The sequence below is a fragment of the Aspergillus ibericus genome (genome assembly GCF_003184845.1).
Source record: "Aspergillus ibericus CBS 121593 unplaced genomic scaffold BO80scaffold_48, whole genome shotgun sequence".
NCBI classification, from domain to species: domain Eukaryota; kingdom Fungi; phylum Ascomycota; class Eurotiomycetes; order Eurotiales; family Aspergillaceae; genus Aspergillus; species Aspergillus ibericus.
Genome location: NW_020292146.1, coordinates 22857 through 39052, shown reverse-complemented (window position 1 = coordinate 39052; position 16196 = coordinate 22857). Strand labels below are relative to the sequence as shown.

Below are 16196 nucleotides of genomic sequence, written 5' to 3'. Positions count from 1 at the left end.
CCTTTACAGAGCTGTCAATCGGTAGAAATAACCATGAAATTTGAACCGGTAAAGTCAAAATCAAAGTCCAAGTTGGCCGGCGGAGAATTGGTTGGCCCAATCTGGCAGAGGGCCTCGTGCCGTCCCAATGCGGTAAGTCGCTGTCCAGATCGCGCTTGCCCATCTTAGAAGTTAGTCGCCTGAGGTATCAGTTGCTTCATGGCAAGCACTCAACGATCTACCAGGACTCTGGACCAGCCAGCATAATGCCTAACCTCACAGGAAATCCTAATCCCATGTCTGGTCATCAGCATCCACAATGTGTATTGCCTCCATTCCAAGTAAACCACCTGACCGGGACATCCCACGCCATCAGCCCAAGTATCTCAGCCGTCAGCCGGTACGTACCACCCCATTCAACCATCACCAAACGCAGCAACACTCACCATTCCAATTGACTTTATAAAACCAACAATCTGCCCCGATGCCTCGCACCCACATCACAAGACTCTTCAACGCCTCACTCGAGTCTCGACAACTCACAGCTGACCCTACCCACGGGCCCACAATTACCCCAGCTTCTCTCCGCACGCTCTAACCCAACATTCCACGACCAGCCAGCCAGCCACCAAGCACGACTCAACACACATCACGCGGCAATCGCAATGGCTCAGAAAACAAACTTCAATAAATATCCCACCGCCTCAAAGTGAGGAAAAGTCATCCGCTGACTGGATCGGCATACCGTGGCTGACGGAATTTATGCTCCGAAAAACTAAAGGTGCCTTAGTTCCCGAGGCGAGCTGCGCGACGCTACGCTACAAGTGATGGTCGTCATACATCACAGTGACGACGACCAACCGACTCAAGTCATTCGCGCGCGTTCCAAGCCTGGAACAATGGCGGTCCCATCGTCCCAGATTCCACCGGCTCGGGGCGGAAATGGTCTTGAATTTGCCGTCAAAAAGCAGAGCTCCAGCTTTCTTTGTCGCTGGCAGAGTACTTGCGGTGTGATGCATCGGTGATGATTGGCCCACCTGGCGATGCACCCTGCACTGAAGCAGAACTTCTGGGACGGATTGCTGGCCCGGCCATTCAATATCAACTGGGGCAATATTGATATCGTGGCACTCGGTCTGCAGACCATCAGACCATTGATGTGTGTCTGGTTGCAGATGACTAACGGCATATATAGGTATGCAAGCTCCCAACTTGAGTCAGTTGTCCATGGCCTCTCTATCTCAAGTTACTCAATCCAAGTAAATCCTCACCACCACTACACCGAATAATGGAAGCAAACATGGTCCGTCCTTTCTCCCTCCACTCCTTCCTCTACATCCAACTAACCTCCCCAGGATCCCCCAACAACCCAACTCATCCCCCTAACCACCATCGTCCTCCTCCTCCCCATCGTCCTCCTCCCTACCATCTTCCTCTTCCACCAAATCCGCAAAGACTACCACGCCTTTCTGGCCCTCGGCCCCGGCGGCACCCCCTCCACCCCCACCGGCTACCTCCGCATCTGCCTGTTCCGCCTCGTCACCATCCGCGACCCCTTCCACCCCCCGTCTCTCCCTCCCTCCCTCCTCCCCCAACAAGGTCTCCTCGCCGCGATTCCCTACCGTTCGGGCCCGCGCCCCACCGTCGTCGGCATCGCCCCGCAACGCCAAATGACCCAAAAAGGCACCCAAGCCATGTACGAGACCCTCTCGACCGAGATCCAACGACTGGTCTCCCAACACCCGGAGACCTTATACGAAGGGACGTCGTGTTTTGAAAAACACAGCACGGGGGTGTTTTGTACCGGTCCTGCCGCCCCCAATCCCACCACCACCAGCAATACCAATACCAATATAACCCCAAACCGCGACATCTCATCCACCATCCTCACCCACAACCACCAATGGCGTCACCGCCGCACCTGCAACGGGGAAGTCTGCCACGCACACCCAAGCGACGGGAGTCTGCATCTGACGCTGCATCCAGCGGACGTGAAGCTGGTGATTGAGCGGGGGTGGGGCCAACGACACCCGTTGACGCGCGAGAGTTGGTGGTGGTGTTATTTGCGCACCGTGCCGACAGGGTTCGTCATGTTGTATGCGCCGCGGAATCGGGACGAGTTGGAAACTGTCTTGGAGATTATTCGGGCCGCGGCGTGGTGGGTGAGCGGGGAGGAGTTGCCCCGGGGGGAGAGGAAGAGGGAGGGAACTGGTGCGGTGTATCGGGGGGGTGTGCGGATGGCTTGTGAGGGGGTGGCGAGGTAGTCAATGAGGTGGTCGTACAGTTGGAAAGGTGGTGTCCTCGCGGACATCGGAAGGGTAGATAGGCATGGTGCTGGTATAGACTGATAAGATGGTTATATTTATAAAGACGTTATCAACTCACAGAGCGGCCACTACATGCACAGTCTACATTCTCGGGCCAACACGCGGTCACATACATCTGGCCCGCTGGATCATCCATCGAATCTTCGCGGCCAGGAAACAAAAAAAAGTCGAGAAAAACAATCGTTAAATCGGCGCCAGGTGAAGAGCCAGATGAAAAAAGTAAAAGCTAATAGCATAGAGGAATGAAGAGCCGTTAGAGAACATACAAGAACCACCAAGTAGCATATCCCTTCCCTACACGAGGTGACTTTGCCGGCCCCGGTTCCCCTTCCAGCATCCGCAACTCCCAGTCAAACTTGCAGGTATTCTTCCACTCATTACATCAGTCTAGTCGCGGTTCGTTTTCCGCAGCGTCTCGGCGAGCCACTCCAGACCCTCGTACAGACCATCACCGGTCGTGGCGCAGGTGGATTGGATGTACTACAAAGCATGCAGCGTTAGCGTCCGACCACTCGACACCTTAGGCATCCACGTGGAGGGGTCCAACTTACCCAGGGGCGGCGGGTGAGGCTCTGCAGACCAAGCTGCTGGGTGATCTCGGCAGGGCTCATGGCGTTCTGAAAAGAGGAGACGTCAATATATCATCCCGGCGAGGGGGTTCCGGGGAAACCTGAAGCATACCGGCAAATCTTGCTTGTTGGCGAAGACCAGGAGGAGGGCATCACGGAGTTCGTCCTCGTTCAACATGCGCTGCAACTCCTCGCGGGCCTCGACGATACGGTCACGGTCATTGCTGTCGACAACGAAAATGATACCCTGAGTGTTCTGGAAGTAGTGTCTCCAGAGAGGACGGATCTTGTCCTGACCACCGACGTCCCACACGGTGAACTGAATGTTCTTGTATTCGACGGTCTCGACGTTGAAACCTGGACAACCCGATACCAATATTAGTTCCATCGACCTTCCATGCGCCATGTCTCAAGCCTCGAGCCAACAGACCGACGACCCTGCACCGGGGAAGGAGAAAGACTGACCAATCGTGGGGATGGTGGTGACGATTTCACCGAGCTTCAGCTTGTACAGGATGGTGGTTTTACCGGCAGCGTCGAGACCGACCATCAGAATACGCATCTCCTTACGGCCCCATAGCCGGTCGAACAACTTGGAGAAAGTGAGACCCATGATGGCGGTGGCGAGAGTTCAAGGTCTAGGGATGAATGCGATGTTAGATTCGATCTGACCGATCAGGAGGGCAAGGCCACAGCACGGTCGGAGGGGCGGTCGAGCGATGGGCCACGGACCTGTGACGTCTGGCTGAGGGGGTGGTATAAAAAGGCAAGAGGGGAGTGGTGTGACGGATGGAATGGAGTGGACGACGAGGGGCGAAGGTAATCAGGTTAAGGTAGTCACGCCGGGGAAACACGGCGGGCAGGACAAATCAGGGGGGAGGGGAGAGCGGTGGGCGAGGGTGGATGGCCAGAGAAGGGAGCAGAAGGTGCAAGGGCCAGGGAATGAGGACCAGCGATCGGGTGACAAGGCCAGAGGAACCAGACGGGGGGGAGAGGGTAGCGACTTACCAGGTGCGATGAAGCTGGAGAGGGAGGGAGAGGGAGGAGGAGTGGTGAGTGGAAGGCGTGGATACCGAGAGTGACCAGCGGGCGAGCAGAGCAGATCAGGTCAGGTCAGCCTCCGTACGGTTTTGTCGAGGTGTGGGATTTTTGGGTGCCAAACGGCCAGGTCGAGAAATTCAGCCGCCGGCGTAGCTTCCGTCACTAACGAAACCAGCTGGCAAAATTACCAACGATGTAATGATGCTGCGGCTACAATCGAGATACTGACTACACGCTACAGAGGCTCAATCAAGGGCAGGGCCTATTCAAAAAGAAGGGTACAGATCGTGAGAAGTCTAAACCAGTAGAGTTCACCCGCCAGTGCCATCCAAGTAACGGGCGCAATCAATGGCCCGGTCAACTCGGTCAAGAGTCTCCCCCCGAAGAGGACACGGTGTTTCCCGTCCATCGACCGTTGATACCATCTTACGGGCGACTCCCTTCCTGCAATCCCTGCTGCCTCCAGATCGGCTTACCCACGACCAGCCGGACCGCTTTTACGCCATCGCTGCCTATCCTCATGTCGCCAACATGGCCCCAAATGCTGCTAACCGTTCAGCTTCCCCCGGCACTCTGCCTGCCAGCCTCCTTTGCCCCTTGCCCCTCTGGGCCAAAGGTCCAGACACCCGGATCGATTCCCACCCGTGACCCTGATCCCTGATAGGTTCCCGACACGGCTTTCTGGATTTCCCCGTGCCAGTGGATCGCCTTCGGTGGCACTACTATGGGGTGCAGTCGAGGGTAGATTGCTTCGTGCTCATGTCTGGGTCCAGATGGCTTGAAACAAGCCTTGTCAGGACATTCGCCATATGCGACGTTATCATATCTTGATCCTTTGTGCTGGACAGGTCACTTGAACGAGAATTTAAAGTAGGCCGTTGCGTTAGACACTCGGGTTCGTTCAGCCTTCGGAACCCACAGGGGCCACTTCAACTAGTAACTACGCGTCATGCTATTATTCATCCGTGGTCCCCGATAAGCCAGCGATCCTACTTGTAGCCACGAGCACCGCCCCGTCTCCTGAGATACCATTGCAGGTACAACATCGGCGTTGATATCTCAGACCAAGGGATCAACGTTTGCGCCAGAAGGACTCGTGCATTGGGTGGGCCGGGAACACAAATTCAAGCGGGTGTGGCAGAATCTTAGATCTTTAGATGGACCCTGTTTGGATGGGGCAATGCACCCGACAGATCATATCAGTCTGCCTATTATTCTTTATTCGAAACATCCACTGCAAAATGGAGTAGCAGTAGACCGATCATGTGACTGATCTCTCAAGATCTAATGTTAAAACGCATTCGTGGCATTGGTCAGTGATAAGCAGATTGGTGATCAATCTGGCTCACGAGTCCTGAGATTCATGGTCGTCTATTGTACATTCTATACATGTTGTATCATTCGCATCACATGGTGCGGCGGATCTCCAGCATCAAGATCGATGAATTGTGCCGCCCGGTGCCTCGTTTTTATGGTGGGAGACCCTGTCTCTTGACATCCGGAAGAAGCTGCGGGACAAGGATTGATAGATTGTCTTGCCCTCCACGGTGTCGCTGGCGTAACCGAAGACCCAGAGTAAGACTGCGGACAGAAACATGATCACCCCAAAGCTGACCCAGTATTGATTGATCGTATATTCACCCTTGACATTCCGGAGTTCTGTTGAGAAATAGCCGGTCATTAGACTGACTGGTAAAAATAGAATCGTCACTTTTGCCAGGAGGATTGTGATCCTCGTTAATTTCTCAACAGCCTGAGAATCCTTAAGGGCAATCAGGTTGAAGTTCTATCAATGCGTTAGCATTTCCTCCCACGCGAGGATTGAAACCCTACCAAAAAAGTGAGGTTTTCCTTTTCTGTCAGACAGCTGTCAATTTCAGACAGACAGTATAGCTTGATTCGATCGAGCAATCTTTCGAATCGAGCCACGGCAGGCGGGCTTAGTTGGACGCCTACACTGGCATCTGGGATGGTCGAGAAACTGAAACTACTTCGCGTGGTCGAGTGGCGGGAATCCCCATCGTTTTCTCCAAAGCTTTGCCCAATGGCCAGTTGTGGGCGGTTTGAACGGGCTTCATCGCGAAGCATGCGCTGTCTCTGCAATATACGCATCATGATGAGCTCGTAGCTCTGATAGAGACGCTTCAAAACTGCCAACTGCCTTCCTAGCCGATGCAAGTCGTGAATTAGATCGACCACCGGTTTTGATAGCATATCTTGTCTCTGTATCCGGTGTCAGGTCATTCTAGCCACGACATTAATACGGAATATCTCAATAGAAGCACTTACCAGTCTGTTAAGAGATACTCCATACTTGTGTTCGCGTTGCGCAACAAGCGCATACGAGGAAACCCAGTCGTCGAATATATAATAGAAAAGCAGACTTGGGCCGTCATCTTGCTTGATGCTCACCTGATCTGGCCCACCTTCAAAGAACGGCCGTACTCTGATGGTGACCAATGAGTCGCTTTCGGACGAAGCAAAGTGCTGCTTAGAAACACCTGCGAAGATGAGCTGCATGTTCCGGCGGACAACACTGAGCACAGATTGTAGCTCTTTCTCCGATGGCCCAGAGAGACCAGGAAACGGGTTCTCTTGCATGCAAATTACAGTCCCTTGGCTCGTAAGTACAAAGCGAACATTCATCAAAGGCATACTTACCGTCGTCACACAGGATCAACCAGGACCATAGTCGTTTCCCTGCTGGCAATTCCCTCCCATTATCCATCTCGAATTGAGGTACCACAAAGAGCGAGTTGTATCCGACGCAAGTGTCTATCAGCGTTAGAATATCGCAAAGATCAAACTTCATTGAATGGGAATACATTTCGGACCATAGTCCACCGAGCAAAAGTGCCATATCTGGTCGATCACATTGGCGAACGTTAGACCTCTGAACGAAGCAGCAGCACGGATTTCTTCCGGATCTGCTAGGTCTCGCAGGGCGTTTCCCTCCACATCATCCGGACGAGAACGACGCAGGCGATCGGAGTTTCTTGGGCGGAAGTTGTTCCTTGGAGGCTCGGTAGGCACGGTGGCCTTCAACGGTCGTTCCACTGGGTCAGTACACATCATTCCCTGCAGACGTTCCGAGACACCATAGTGACTGGTGATGGTCTATCTGTTTCAGCAAACGTATCAACAATCTTCCAATCGAACGAACCTTGATCAACTCCTTTTGTTGCTCGGGAGCCCAGATGTTGCTACTCAAAGTTAATCGTAAGCCGAGAAACCCGAACAAGGTAACTTACATCCACCGAGTGCCAAAACATCTTGGTTTCTGGTATTGTCAGCTGTACTGCCAATAAGCATTCGATCTCTAGACATACTGGCTTGCGCAGCAGCAGCGCAAAATCCTCCTGGTCCAAGTTCACCGCGCACCATGCATCGTCATTGCCAAAGTCCAGCACAAAGTTGCGGGTCTGGGAATCTTTCAAGAGCGCCAAGTAGGTCTTCAGGTTGCTTGCCTCATCGATATCGCGAAATGCATCCTGGAGATGTGGTCTGGTTTTGAAGCTCGAGTAGTATTCTTGAGGGGTTTGGAAGCTGTGCGATCGTACGAGCTCAGACATAGCTCGTATAAGAGAGAGTTGAGATCGTCTCTAAGGTAAACGTACAAAGCGGGATGGAATGACCCGGGTACTCAATGCAATGGTAGAAGGAAAAGCAAGGGGAGGGAATGAGGGAGGCCTGGGCGCCTCTAAATAGAGGGCGCATAGGTCGACGCAGCATGTTGTCGCCGGTCAGCCTTGTGCTGGTGCATGCGAATGACCCGAATCATTCGTGCGCTGAGACGGCCTCAGCTGGAGCGGGGGGTGGATACAGGAGGAGGACTAGACCTGATGGGCGGGTATTAGTGCATTGCAGGTGACTCGCCCGTGACACGAGGGGTCAGCGATCCATCACAAGCCCCTCCATTCGCCGCCCATCATGCCCACCAGTCCAGATGTACACACGGCAGGGTACGCCGTAGGCAGGGATTTAGCGCCCGGGTCACCAGCACCAATTATAGGTACTGGTTGCCTGCATAGTCCATTGCTTCGCCGTCACAATTTCCCGGATGGTGATGCAGGCCCTTGGGAGGGTTTAGGCGCTGCAACTGACCCGGCCTGCATCCGAGTTGCACGAACAAAGGTGCAACTCTATTTGTAGGATTTGTATGGCTGGATTGCTTGGTGTTGCAGGGATAAATAGACTACTCACTGGCCTGCATGTCTCAGCCACATCGAGTGGCTGCGCCTTGCAGCGATAGCCTGGATCATATGTGGGAGCCTGAAGAGACAACTGCCTGTGTAGGGGACTTTCGCAGGCAATCTTCTCACCAATGCCAACGAATGCATTCTTAGTGATCGATCTCGATGGATGGCGTGCGGAAATTCTGTATGAAATGCCTACAGACTCGGATGGCTTTGGATCATGTTTTGTTCCAAGGCGTGAAGATAAGCCTTTACTGAACAGGAAGAAGTAGCATAAGCAAAGTCGCGGAGTCGGAGGTCGGAGCACAGCCTTTCGTTCAATCCTCAACGTACGCCAGGCTGTAGCGGTCATACTGGAACCGCCTTTGTCTTTACTCTGGCTTTCCCCTATAGGTTTGACTGTTTTCCTGTTCGCTAGCCTGAACGTGCCGTAGAACAGGGAGTGCAGACCTTGTATTTCACAGCACTCGTGTTCTTTCGGTGCTTCGTACACCTCCAGCTGCACCTAAACTCAGCCACCAGGTTAAGTGTCTAGTTCTAAGAGTAACTTTACAAGCGACCCACTGCCATGGCCCCGACCTCAGGTAGGTGCAGGCATATCAACAGGACGGAGATATCTTACTAACATTCCACTTTAGATCCCTGAATGAATGATGGAACGTACCCATATTCTGATGCTGGAAAGTACAACGTCTGCTTTGAGAATGTTGGGGAGCAATGCAATAATCCGCGAGAAGGACTTGCGAGAAGCTAAGACGAGGGATCATATTACCCTCCATGCCACCCTGAGTACAGTGTATGGTTTTTAGAAGGATGCCGCCTTGGTTAGGAAGATGCTGAGGCGGGCCAAGTTATTGCTACAACACGGTAGCTTACTATAACCCACAGGCCATGGCAGGGCAATCGCCTGGTATGCTAGCTGATCATGAGCTGCCGATATATCTTTACGACCCCCAAGACAGCATTTGACTAAGGAATCAGTTCTTGGGGCTGCAGCTGCTCCTCGTGCAAATAAAGCCCCAGACGTTCTCGAGTCTGCACCAGACCCTGAAATTCATTACAGGTCAACAACGAGCTCGTCTTACCATACCGCACGGCTTGTCAATATGGACCAGCAGGCGGGCGACCTTGAAAGGGAGCGAATCCTATTGATAAGTCTTAACATAAAGCCCTACCATGATACAAGGGGTGAATTACAAGGATAATCACCTCGGATGACAACACCTCTCTTTAGCCTATTTATCTTCTACTACTGTAGTATCTTTGAAGTGTATGCGTTGTCCAGGGGCACGAACTACGTTATAGGAAATCTTTGTATTTAAGATTCGGATAAGAGAGCGCAAGCCATTAAGATCTTTGTAAGATAATAAGTTGCGAGTTGGACTACCTATTTATTCCTGCGATGGTTGTATGAGATGCAACGTGGTGGTGCATGTATATACCGTCACTCCTTCCAGATATGCCAAGTTGGTTGGGTTTGGAGCTGTCACTGGAAGCCCAGTGGCTTCTTTTTCTACCAGAAGTAGTTAGCACGAGGTCCAAGCAGCTCATCAAACTAAATTGCATCGTACCCCAGGCATATTGCTAGCGTGTATCTACTCTTTATTTATCTCCAATGTTAGGCTATCCCTCACCTTTCCTCCACTAGATAGGCTAGACACCATCACCCACCCAACATGCGTTCCGCATGGGTGGTTCTCACCGGGCCCGTCTGCTCCTGCTTCCAACTATACCTAGCCTTATTCTTCATCATCATCATCGCAATCCTCCGGCGTCGTCAGCCAGCGATCCCCCAAGCAGCCATCACTCCTCCTCCCCCAACCCCAGACCCAGTATCCGAGAAGTCCCCCCCCCCCCCCCCCCAACGCCAGCGATCCCCCAAGCAGCCATCACTCCTCCTCCCCCAACCCCAGACCCAGTATCCGAGAAGTCCCCCCCCCCCAGCCCAGAACAAGACGACCTCGCCATAGACTACGACATACCCCGCCTCCCCTACAACGAAGACACCGTCATCTCCCTCATCAGCGACATCTACCGCATCTACCTCCAACTCAACTACATCGCCCCCTCGGAATTCATCTGGGCCCCCCCAGAAGGCCACCCCATCAACCAGACTCTGTGCGAGGAACTCCGTCTCGACCCGCGGTGATCTCGTTAATGAAACGACTTCCCTACCCCCTGACCCCGAACCTAGCGGATGATATCCCCTTTATGCCTTTTTCCACGGCCTTTGTATATATCCACGATGATCAAACCCGGGCTGGTCGCGATCCGGATCGCTGGATGTTCGACGAGCCGAGAGTGGATTTTCTTCTACCGCATGAGATTGCGCTCTGTTGTGGGACTGATGAGGGGATTCATCTGATTCTGGATACGAAGGAGAGTATGTACCTTATATACTAGAGCTCTTCACTAGTGGAGAACTTGGATTGATTTGATATGAACCAGACACCATTCGCGCATGGGACTTCAACGACCCACCTCCCCAAGACGAAAACGGCGACGACGACTACCGGAAACTATATCCCCATCATGCACCGACGTATCTCGCGTCGTAATTTCCATCAACTAAAATCCCTTGGAGTTATTCCAGCTGGGTATAGACTTCGCCGGTATCTATGGGATAAGTACTATCCGGAGGTAGTATTCATACACCTATGATTTATCTTCTGTGGATAAGATTCTAATCCTGGTGTCTAGTACCCGAGGATCAAGAAGATCCTCCAAGAACAATACGGCTGGCCGTATGATTTTCGGGAGGCGGAGTGGAAGGCTGCTTCGAAGGAGACTTTTGAGGAGGTCGTCCGGTTGGGATAGATCGCGGACAGGTTTATGTTCTTGGTTATAGTTCCAGTTCCGTATACAGAGGATTACTGTACATTGTCCCACTTTCAGAGGAAACTGGTAGATGAATTGCTATGCACATCACAGATATCTTCAATGTACTATATCGTTAGGCTATCCAGTCCTGTATATGTGGTACTGATCTCTTCAGTAAGTTTATCTTTCACAATATAATACTATCCCCACGGGCCACGCTAGTAGTCATCAAGATAGGGAGCGTTTTAAAAGCTAAATGATCTCAATTGAACAGTCATAACTGATCCCATGTTCTTTGTTGTTACACAATGATTGAGGTAATACATCTTTACGTCTTTATAATCTCTTTGGATAAGTGTGCTACTTCTTATCTTGTTTGCGGTTAATGTATGGGACTGGATTGAATGAACATAAGGTTCTCCTAGAGGAGAAGATCGAAAACATATGAACAACCCTGGTAATTTATTCAGTGAGGTGCGATTGACTACTCGGTTATTGGCTTAGTAACGACAAATGTTGATTACATTATCTACCAATCAATAACTAACGGTAACTATAGACATGAATAAAGCCAGTGCTGGATAGCCATCTATCCCAACCGAGTTTCTGTAAGCAAACCCACCAACTGGATCGAAGACAAATGAAATCAAAAGTAAGCAGAATATGTCATCCTGTATCCTTGTACCCATCCCATCCTCTACTTCATAGCTCCCCTGGTTGTCTACCACGCCACACTCATCAACAAAAGATCTTGTTGAACCCTGACTGATGGTCAGACTTCAACTATGCTGTCGCTGGAACGTTCATCGCTTGCTATGTCAACAAATCCAAGAGATATACATTTTGGTGGCGGTAGTGGGAGCATAACGGGCAATGTGAGATGCAGGTAAGCTAAGCTTCCTGAGCCCATCGTCGCTCCCGGAGAGGCATCTCTTCGTTGGCTTGTGCCCGTGACCCGTCCAGCTCCCGACGCCAGGCGTAGTATTCTCCAAGACGGACTTCGGCGTAGGATGCGTAGTCGAAGTCGATTTGTGAGATTTGGGCTTGGATGAGTGACCAGACGCCCCTATTTGAATTAGCTGTTGATCTTCTAGGGAAGGGAATGAAATACCAGTATAATCCGGGAATACCGCGGAATCGGTCGACGTCCTCGCAGAGACGGTCCACGATTTCTGCATGGGAAGATTCGGGGATGCCCTTGTGGTGGCTGTAGCTCCGGACGTATTCGCTCAAGAATTCACGCCGCACAGAACGGGTGGGCAACATGTTGTAGTCGCAGTCGTAGCCACCCCATTCGGCGAAGTGGTTGACAATGTCAAAGGCAGCAGGCGAGGGAGTGGCATACTCGTAGTCAATAAAGTTGACAGTGGCCTCGTCCGAGTCGGCGCTTTCGGGTAACACAATGACGTTGGCGCAGAGAAGATCGCAGTGAGAAAAGACCAGCTGGTATAGGTTAATTGGTGTCTTGTACGAAAGGGACCAACACTACGTACTCCGCCTTCACCCAGGCCTTTTCCATCATCTAGTTCGCTAACGACCTGCTCAAGCTCCTTTTGCAGACCGAGTCTCCGTTTGCGCTGCTCCTCCGTGGTCGTGGGGAGCGCCAGGATCCATCGCTGGAGGACGCTCCACATACTCGGGCCCGGCTGCTTGGGCGTGATCACCGAGATGTCCTCCTGCTTCAGCATTCGGCAGTCGGCCGTGTCCATGTTTACTTGTTGCATAAGGGGCACATCCTCGACGGGTTCGGTGGGAGCGGCCGCTCCTTTAATGGGCAGCACTGCATGCCACTGCGCAAGTCTCCGGGCCACGCCGCGCCAGACAAACGGCGTTACCAGGTCCTCGTGGCTAGCTGGCCGGCCGCGGATGAAGCGGTACAGGAGACCGTTGTTGAAGCGGGCCAAAAGAGGAGGGGCTAAGCCATGGCTGGCAAGGAGAGCATGGGAGCTCGTTTCTCCTATAGAGATATCTACTCAGCATGTGTCGCAATGGGCAGAGGAGGGGTATCGTAAACCCCGGGTGGCATACTTTCGCGGTCTATGAGGATCTCTGTGTGGTTACCGTACGCTCTCATCAGTACAGCCTCATGGTCTATCTGCTCCTCGGTTAAACCGGGCTTGCGATTGACGATTTTAAGAAGCTGGAACCATGTTAGCCCCATAGATTGGGGTGCCTGCCTCTTGCAGCGGGCACCGGCGAAGGAAGGTGACAAAGGAACACACAGTATTGGTGATACCATCCGTGAATCGCACAAATTCGATCTTGTTGTCGCGTCCCTCCCAGTGTGGGTTGAGTGTCAGAATGAGCCTCAGAGCGGAGGCATGAGAGTCGGCATGGTTGTAGGATAGGGGGATGTAGCGGAAGGGCTTGAGGTTTTCAGAGTGCATCGTGACGGTTGTGGTTGCAAACAAAGGGGGAGAAGGAAAGGAAGGAAAAAAGCGGTGGTCGATCAGTATGCGACAGTCGACCAGGGTCTAGTCGTTCTAGAACTTTTCCACGTAAAGGTCAGCCACACATAATGGTCACGGTTGTTATTGGCATGATAAGGCATGGGCGCATGCCTATAGAGCAAGGGTACCCACGTACCTACCAATAGACCGGACTAGAGATTTGACTTCTTCTGCCTGGTCCGTGAGCCGTCTGGCAAGGGGGCTGACGAGTACAAATTGCCGGCACTTGAGACTCTCAACTACGAAGTGCAGGAAGAATGACGAAGATGGCTAGGAGAGAGAGAGGAGGAGGAGGAGGAGGAGGAGGAGGAGGAGGAGGAGAAGATGTCGCCGCTGGTCTCGTGCCTGCAATCTGATTGGAAGCGGCGGCGGGACCTGAACGCCCCTCTCTTTCCGCCTTTTGACGATTCACCGCAGCCAACCAATGTTTAACACTGTCTCGCCATCGGTGGGATGACGCCAGACCTTCCGCCAAATGAGGCATGCGCACTCGTGAGAGCGATTCCGATAATTCCTGTTCTACATACATAGTACAACCGGACTCAAAGTGATACCAGTCCTTGGAAGTCGCTCAGGTGTATCAGGGGCGCCAGGGGTACTCGTACTAGAGCTGTCATTACCGGCTACGGTCATACCATTCTGACCGTGTATCGATCGGTATGGTACGGGTCGCATGAGGTATACATCTCTCCCTCAGGCTATAGGTTTCTTTGTGTGTGTGTCCATACGACATTATTATTAACATGAGTGGGGTACTACGTACAAAAGGAATCAACATATCGCGAAACGCATTCAAGCTGGTGACCGTGCTGCCATCGCCAGCTATTTGCTCAAGTCCTGGAGAATATCTGCAACTCGCGCAAATGCAAGCTCATCCATCGTCTCCTGCCACAGAGTCTGAGCAATCTTCTCACCTTCTGGCGTATACACAAGAGGCGCCATCCTGAGGCAGTTAGTGACTTCTTAGTATCTTCGGAGGTACTTACGGCGCCAGTTTCCCGTCTTCGATATACTGTCCATGGGACTCCGCGCCATGCTTCACCGCTGCATCCGTGAGTGCGCGGGCTCCGACCGCAGGCTTCCGGGCGAGGATGAACTGAAAGATACTAAAGATGTAACCCGCGAAAGTGCCATTGAAGTCTCGGGCAAGGCCAGATTTGCATAAGCCCGGGTTGGGTGCGTTGATAACAACGACCGACGGTGGTACGCGCTTTGCGAGTTCGCTCAGAAACAGTTGGCTGAGCAGCTTGGCTGTAGGATAGCGATCTTGCCCGTCGAAATACTCGCTCTTATCAAAGGCCGACAGGAGGGGGTTGAAGTTTCGTTCCTTGAACTTCGCCCAGGCCGGTGTATCCGATGACACAACGGTCAGACGACCGGGGTGTTCGGGGGAATTCTTCTCTTTAAGGACGGGGATCAACAGGATGGCGAGAAGGGCATTGGAAAGGTGATTGACCTGGACCGTCTCCTCGTGGCCTGTACTTTTGTTGAGCTCGAAATTCCTCTTCAAGACACCTGCGTTGCTGATAACAATATCCAGGCGGTCGAGAGACCTGGTGCGCTCCGCAAAGGCCAGAATGGAGTCATAGCGCGAGAGGTCTAGCTTCCATACCTCGATGACGACCGTCTCGCTGCGTCTCGCTGCAAGCAGCTCTTTCCTGGCTTCCTCGCCTTTCGACTCACTGCGCACAGCAATAATGAGTCTGCTCAGACCTAGGTCCAGGAGCTGCTTGTTGCACTCGAAGCCAAGACCGGTGTTGGACCCGGTGACGATGGCGGTTTTGCCCGAGAGATCAACGTCGGTCCGTGAGACAACCGGCGGTTCCCCAAACAGCTGGCGCTTGAAGAAGGCGCCCTGAGTGGCGCGACCCTTAATGGTGGCCGAGTCAAATATCATTGCGCTGTCAGGTGAAATGTGAAGAATGGATGATCGAGAACGGAGGGATGTCCTGGGGCAGCGTCCTTTTATACCTCATGCTTTCTCCCGTGCCTGTCATCATTGACACGTTTTTCGTGTTAGAATCCTTTGCACTACGCCGATCGATAGCCTGGAACTTGTAGAGCTAGGCTGGTTCCCGGTGATAGTTAGTGACTAGGCCCGAGGACGGAATTAAGAAGCATAAATCCCAGCAATGACATGAAGTGTATCTATCGGACCCTTACTCAGGCCGTTAGTAGCTCAGACACTAAGACCGACAAGGAAAAATTGTCAGCCATGCAGCACGGAGCGAACTGTAGCCAATCAAACTTCCAGGAACATAAGCCTGTGATATAGCCCATATAGTTAGTGCAGCCGACTTGAGACCAGTGATGATTGGAATATCTGAGTGTTGATCAGGCACCAGTCGTCGCAATTCAGGTTGCAGGATACCTTACAGTGTACCCCGTGCTCCGAAATTAACAATAACCACATGATTGACTATAACGGTGTCAGCATATACCGCATAATTAACCCAAGTTGACCCACTCAGAAACCAATACTCCGTATACTCCATCCTAATAACCATCAATACCCGTCCCACACCAAACCAAACATACCCCATACCAACCCATACACCACCCACCCTTATCTACCCGATAATAAGATACGTAACCATCAGCCCCACCCTCAACAGAACCAATTCACATGTGATTCCCACCATCACACCTCCCACCACGTGAAAGCATAGACCCTAACCCTAACACCTCCCACCTCGTCAACCCCCCTAGCCGCCCACCCCCCAGCCATCCCCCCTACATAAACCCCCCCTCCTCCCACCTCGCCCCTTTTCCTTTTTTTTCTTTTCTCCATCATCAGTAGCGGTTTACTTTTAC

At 52.3% G+C, this 16196-nt stretch overlaps 7 protein-coding genes across 7 annotated transcripts; 2 read left to right on the top strand and 5 right to left on the bottom strand.

Moving 5' to 3' along the window:
* Positions 1–1279: 1279 nt before the first annotated feature.
* On the top strand, positions 1280–2243 carry BO80DRAFT_438000 (uncharacterized protein; the record flags this gene model as incomplete). The annotated part of the gene is made up of 2 exons (XM_025721022.1): positions 1280–1282; positions 1335–2243. The coding sequence occupies 2 exons, from the start codon at positions 1280–1282 to the stop codon at positions 2241–2243; spliced, it is 912 nt and encodes a 303-aa protein (XP_025571427.1).
* A 428-nt stretch (positions 2244–2671) lies between these two features.
* On the bottom strand, positions 2672–3730 carry arfA (putative ADP-ribosylation factor). The gene is made up of 4 exons (XM_025720254.1): positions 3341–3730; positions 2988–3232; positions 2858–2923; positions 2672–2786 (listed from the first exon to the last, which is right to left on the bottom strand). The coding sequence occupies exons 1-4, from the start codon at positions 3486–3488 to the stop codon at positions 2694–2696; spliced, it is 552 nt and encodes a 183-aa protein (XP_025571426.1). The 5' UTR covers positions 3489–3730; the 3' UTR covers positions 2672–2693.
* A 1226-nt stretch (positions 3731–4956) lies between these two features.
* On the bottom strand, positions 4957–7745 carry BO80DRAFT_197395 (uncharacterized protein). The gene is made up of 8 exons (XM_025714165.1): positions 7246–7745; positions 7168–7196; positions 7080–7119; positions 6742–7033; positions 6578–6691; positions 6206–6531; positions 5750–6139; positions 4957–5702 (listed from the first exon to the last, which is right to left on the bottom strand). Exons 1-8 carry the CDS (start codon positions 7486–7488, stop codon positions 5349–5351), a joined length of 1788 nt encoding a protein of 595 aa, XP_025571425.1. The 5' UTR covers positions 7489–7745; the 3' UTR covers positions 4957–5348.
* An 80-nt stretch (positions 7746–7825) lies between these two features.
* BO80DRAFT_197558 (uncharacterized protein) lies at positions 7826–8723 on the bottom strand. The gene has a single exon (XM_025714166.1). The coding sequence runs from the start codon at positions 8462–8464 to the stop codon at positions 8003–8005; it is 462 nt and encodes a 153-aa protein (XP_025571424.1). The 5' UTR covers positions 8465–8723; the 3' UTR covers positions 7826–8002.
* A 1065-nt stretch (positions 8724–9788) lies between these two features.
* BO80DRAFT_448619 (uncharacterized protein) lies at positions 9789–10670 on the top strand (the record flags this gene model as incomplete). The annotated part of the gene is made up of 4 exons (XM_025721688.1): positions 9789–9888; positions 10083–10244; positions 10307–10495; positions 10561–10670. The coding sequence occupies 4 exons, from the start codon at positions 9789–9791 to the stop codon at positions 10668–10670; spliced, it is 561 nt and encodes a 186-aa protein (XP_025571423.1).
* A 761-nt stretch (positions 10671–11431) lies between these two features.
* On the bottom strand, positions 11432–13653 carry BO80DRAFT_428440 (putative ethanolamine kinase). The gene is made up of 6 exons (XM_025720253.1): positions 13519–13653; positions 13155–13421; positions 12961–13072; positions 12426–12889; positions 12044–12375; positions 11432–11998 (listed from the first exon to the last, which is right to left on the bottom strand). Exons 2-6 carry the CDS (start codon positions 13317–13319, stop codon positions 11824–11826), a joined length of 1248 nt encoding a protein of 415 aa, XP_025571422.1. The 5' UTR covers positions 13320–13421; positions 13519–13653; the 3' UTR covers positions 11432–11823.
* A 524-nt stretch (positions 13654–14177) lies between these two features.
* BO80DRAFT_428438 (retinol dehydrogenase 12) lies at positions 14178–15497 on the bottom strand. The gene has a single exon (XM_025720252.1). The coding sequence runs from the start codon at positions 15277–15279 to the stop codon at positions 14365–14367; it is 915 nt and encodes a 304-aa protein (XP_025571421.1). The 5' UTR covers positions 15280–15497; the 3' UTR covers positions 14178–14364.
* Positions 15498–16196: the final 699 nt, after the last annotated feature.

Bases quoted from the DNA above. Each gene is read 5' to 3' on its own strand.
- BO80DRAFT_197395 (XM_025714165.1), bottom strand. From the start codon at position 7,488: ATGTCTGAGCTCGTACGATCGCACAGCTTCCAAACCCCTCAAGAATAC. The intron at 7,197-7,245 runs GTATGTCTAGAG...TGACAATACCAG, and splicing joins CGCTGCTGCTGCGCAAGCCA to AAACCAAGATGTTTTGGCAC. The intron at 5,703-5,749 runs GTAGGGTTTCAA...ACGCATTGATAG, and splicing joins AGGAAAACCTCACTTTTTTG to AACTTCAACCTGATTGCCCT.
- BO80DRAFT_428440 (XM_025720253.1), bottom strand. From the start codon at position 13,319: ATGCACTCTGAAAACCTCAAGCCCTTCCGCTACATCCCCCTATCCTAC. The intron at 12,890-12,960 runs GTATGCCACCCG...ATATCTCTATAG, and splicing joins GATCCTCATAGACCGCGAAA to GAGAAACGAGCTCCCATGCT. The intron at 11,999-12,043 runs GTATTTCATTCC...TAATTCAAATAG, and splicing joins GGTATTCCCGGATTATACTG to GGGCGTCTGGTCACTCATCC.
- BO80DRAFT_428438 (XM_025720252.1), bottom strand. From the start codon at position 15,279: ATGATATTTGACTCGGCCACCATTAAGGGTCGCGCCACTCAGGGCGCC.
- BO80DRAFT_197558 (XM_025714166.1), bottom strand. From the start codon at position 8,464: ATGACCGCTACAGCCTGGCGTACGTTGAGGATTGAACGAAAGGCTGTG.
- arfA (XM_025720254.1), bottom strand. From the start codon at position 3,488: ATGGGTCTCACTTTCTCCAAGTTGTTCGACCGGCTATGGGGCCGTAAG. The intron at 3,233-3,340 runs GTCAGTCTTTCT...CGGGTTGTCCAG, and splicing joins CACCACCATCCCCACGATTG to GTTTCAACGTCGAGACCGTC. The intron at 2,924-2,987 runs GTATGCTTCAGG...TCCTCTTTTCAG, and splicing joins CCAACAAGCAAGATTTGCCG to AACGCCATGAGCCCTGCCGA.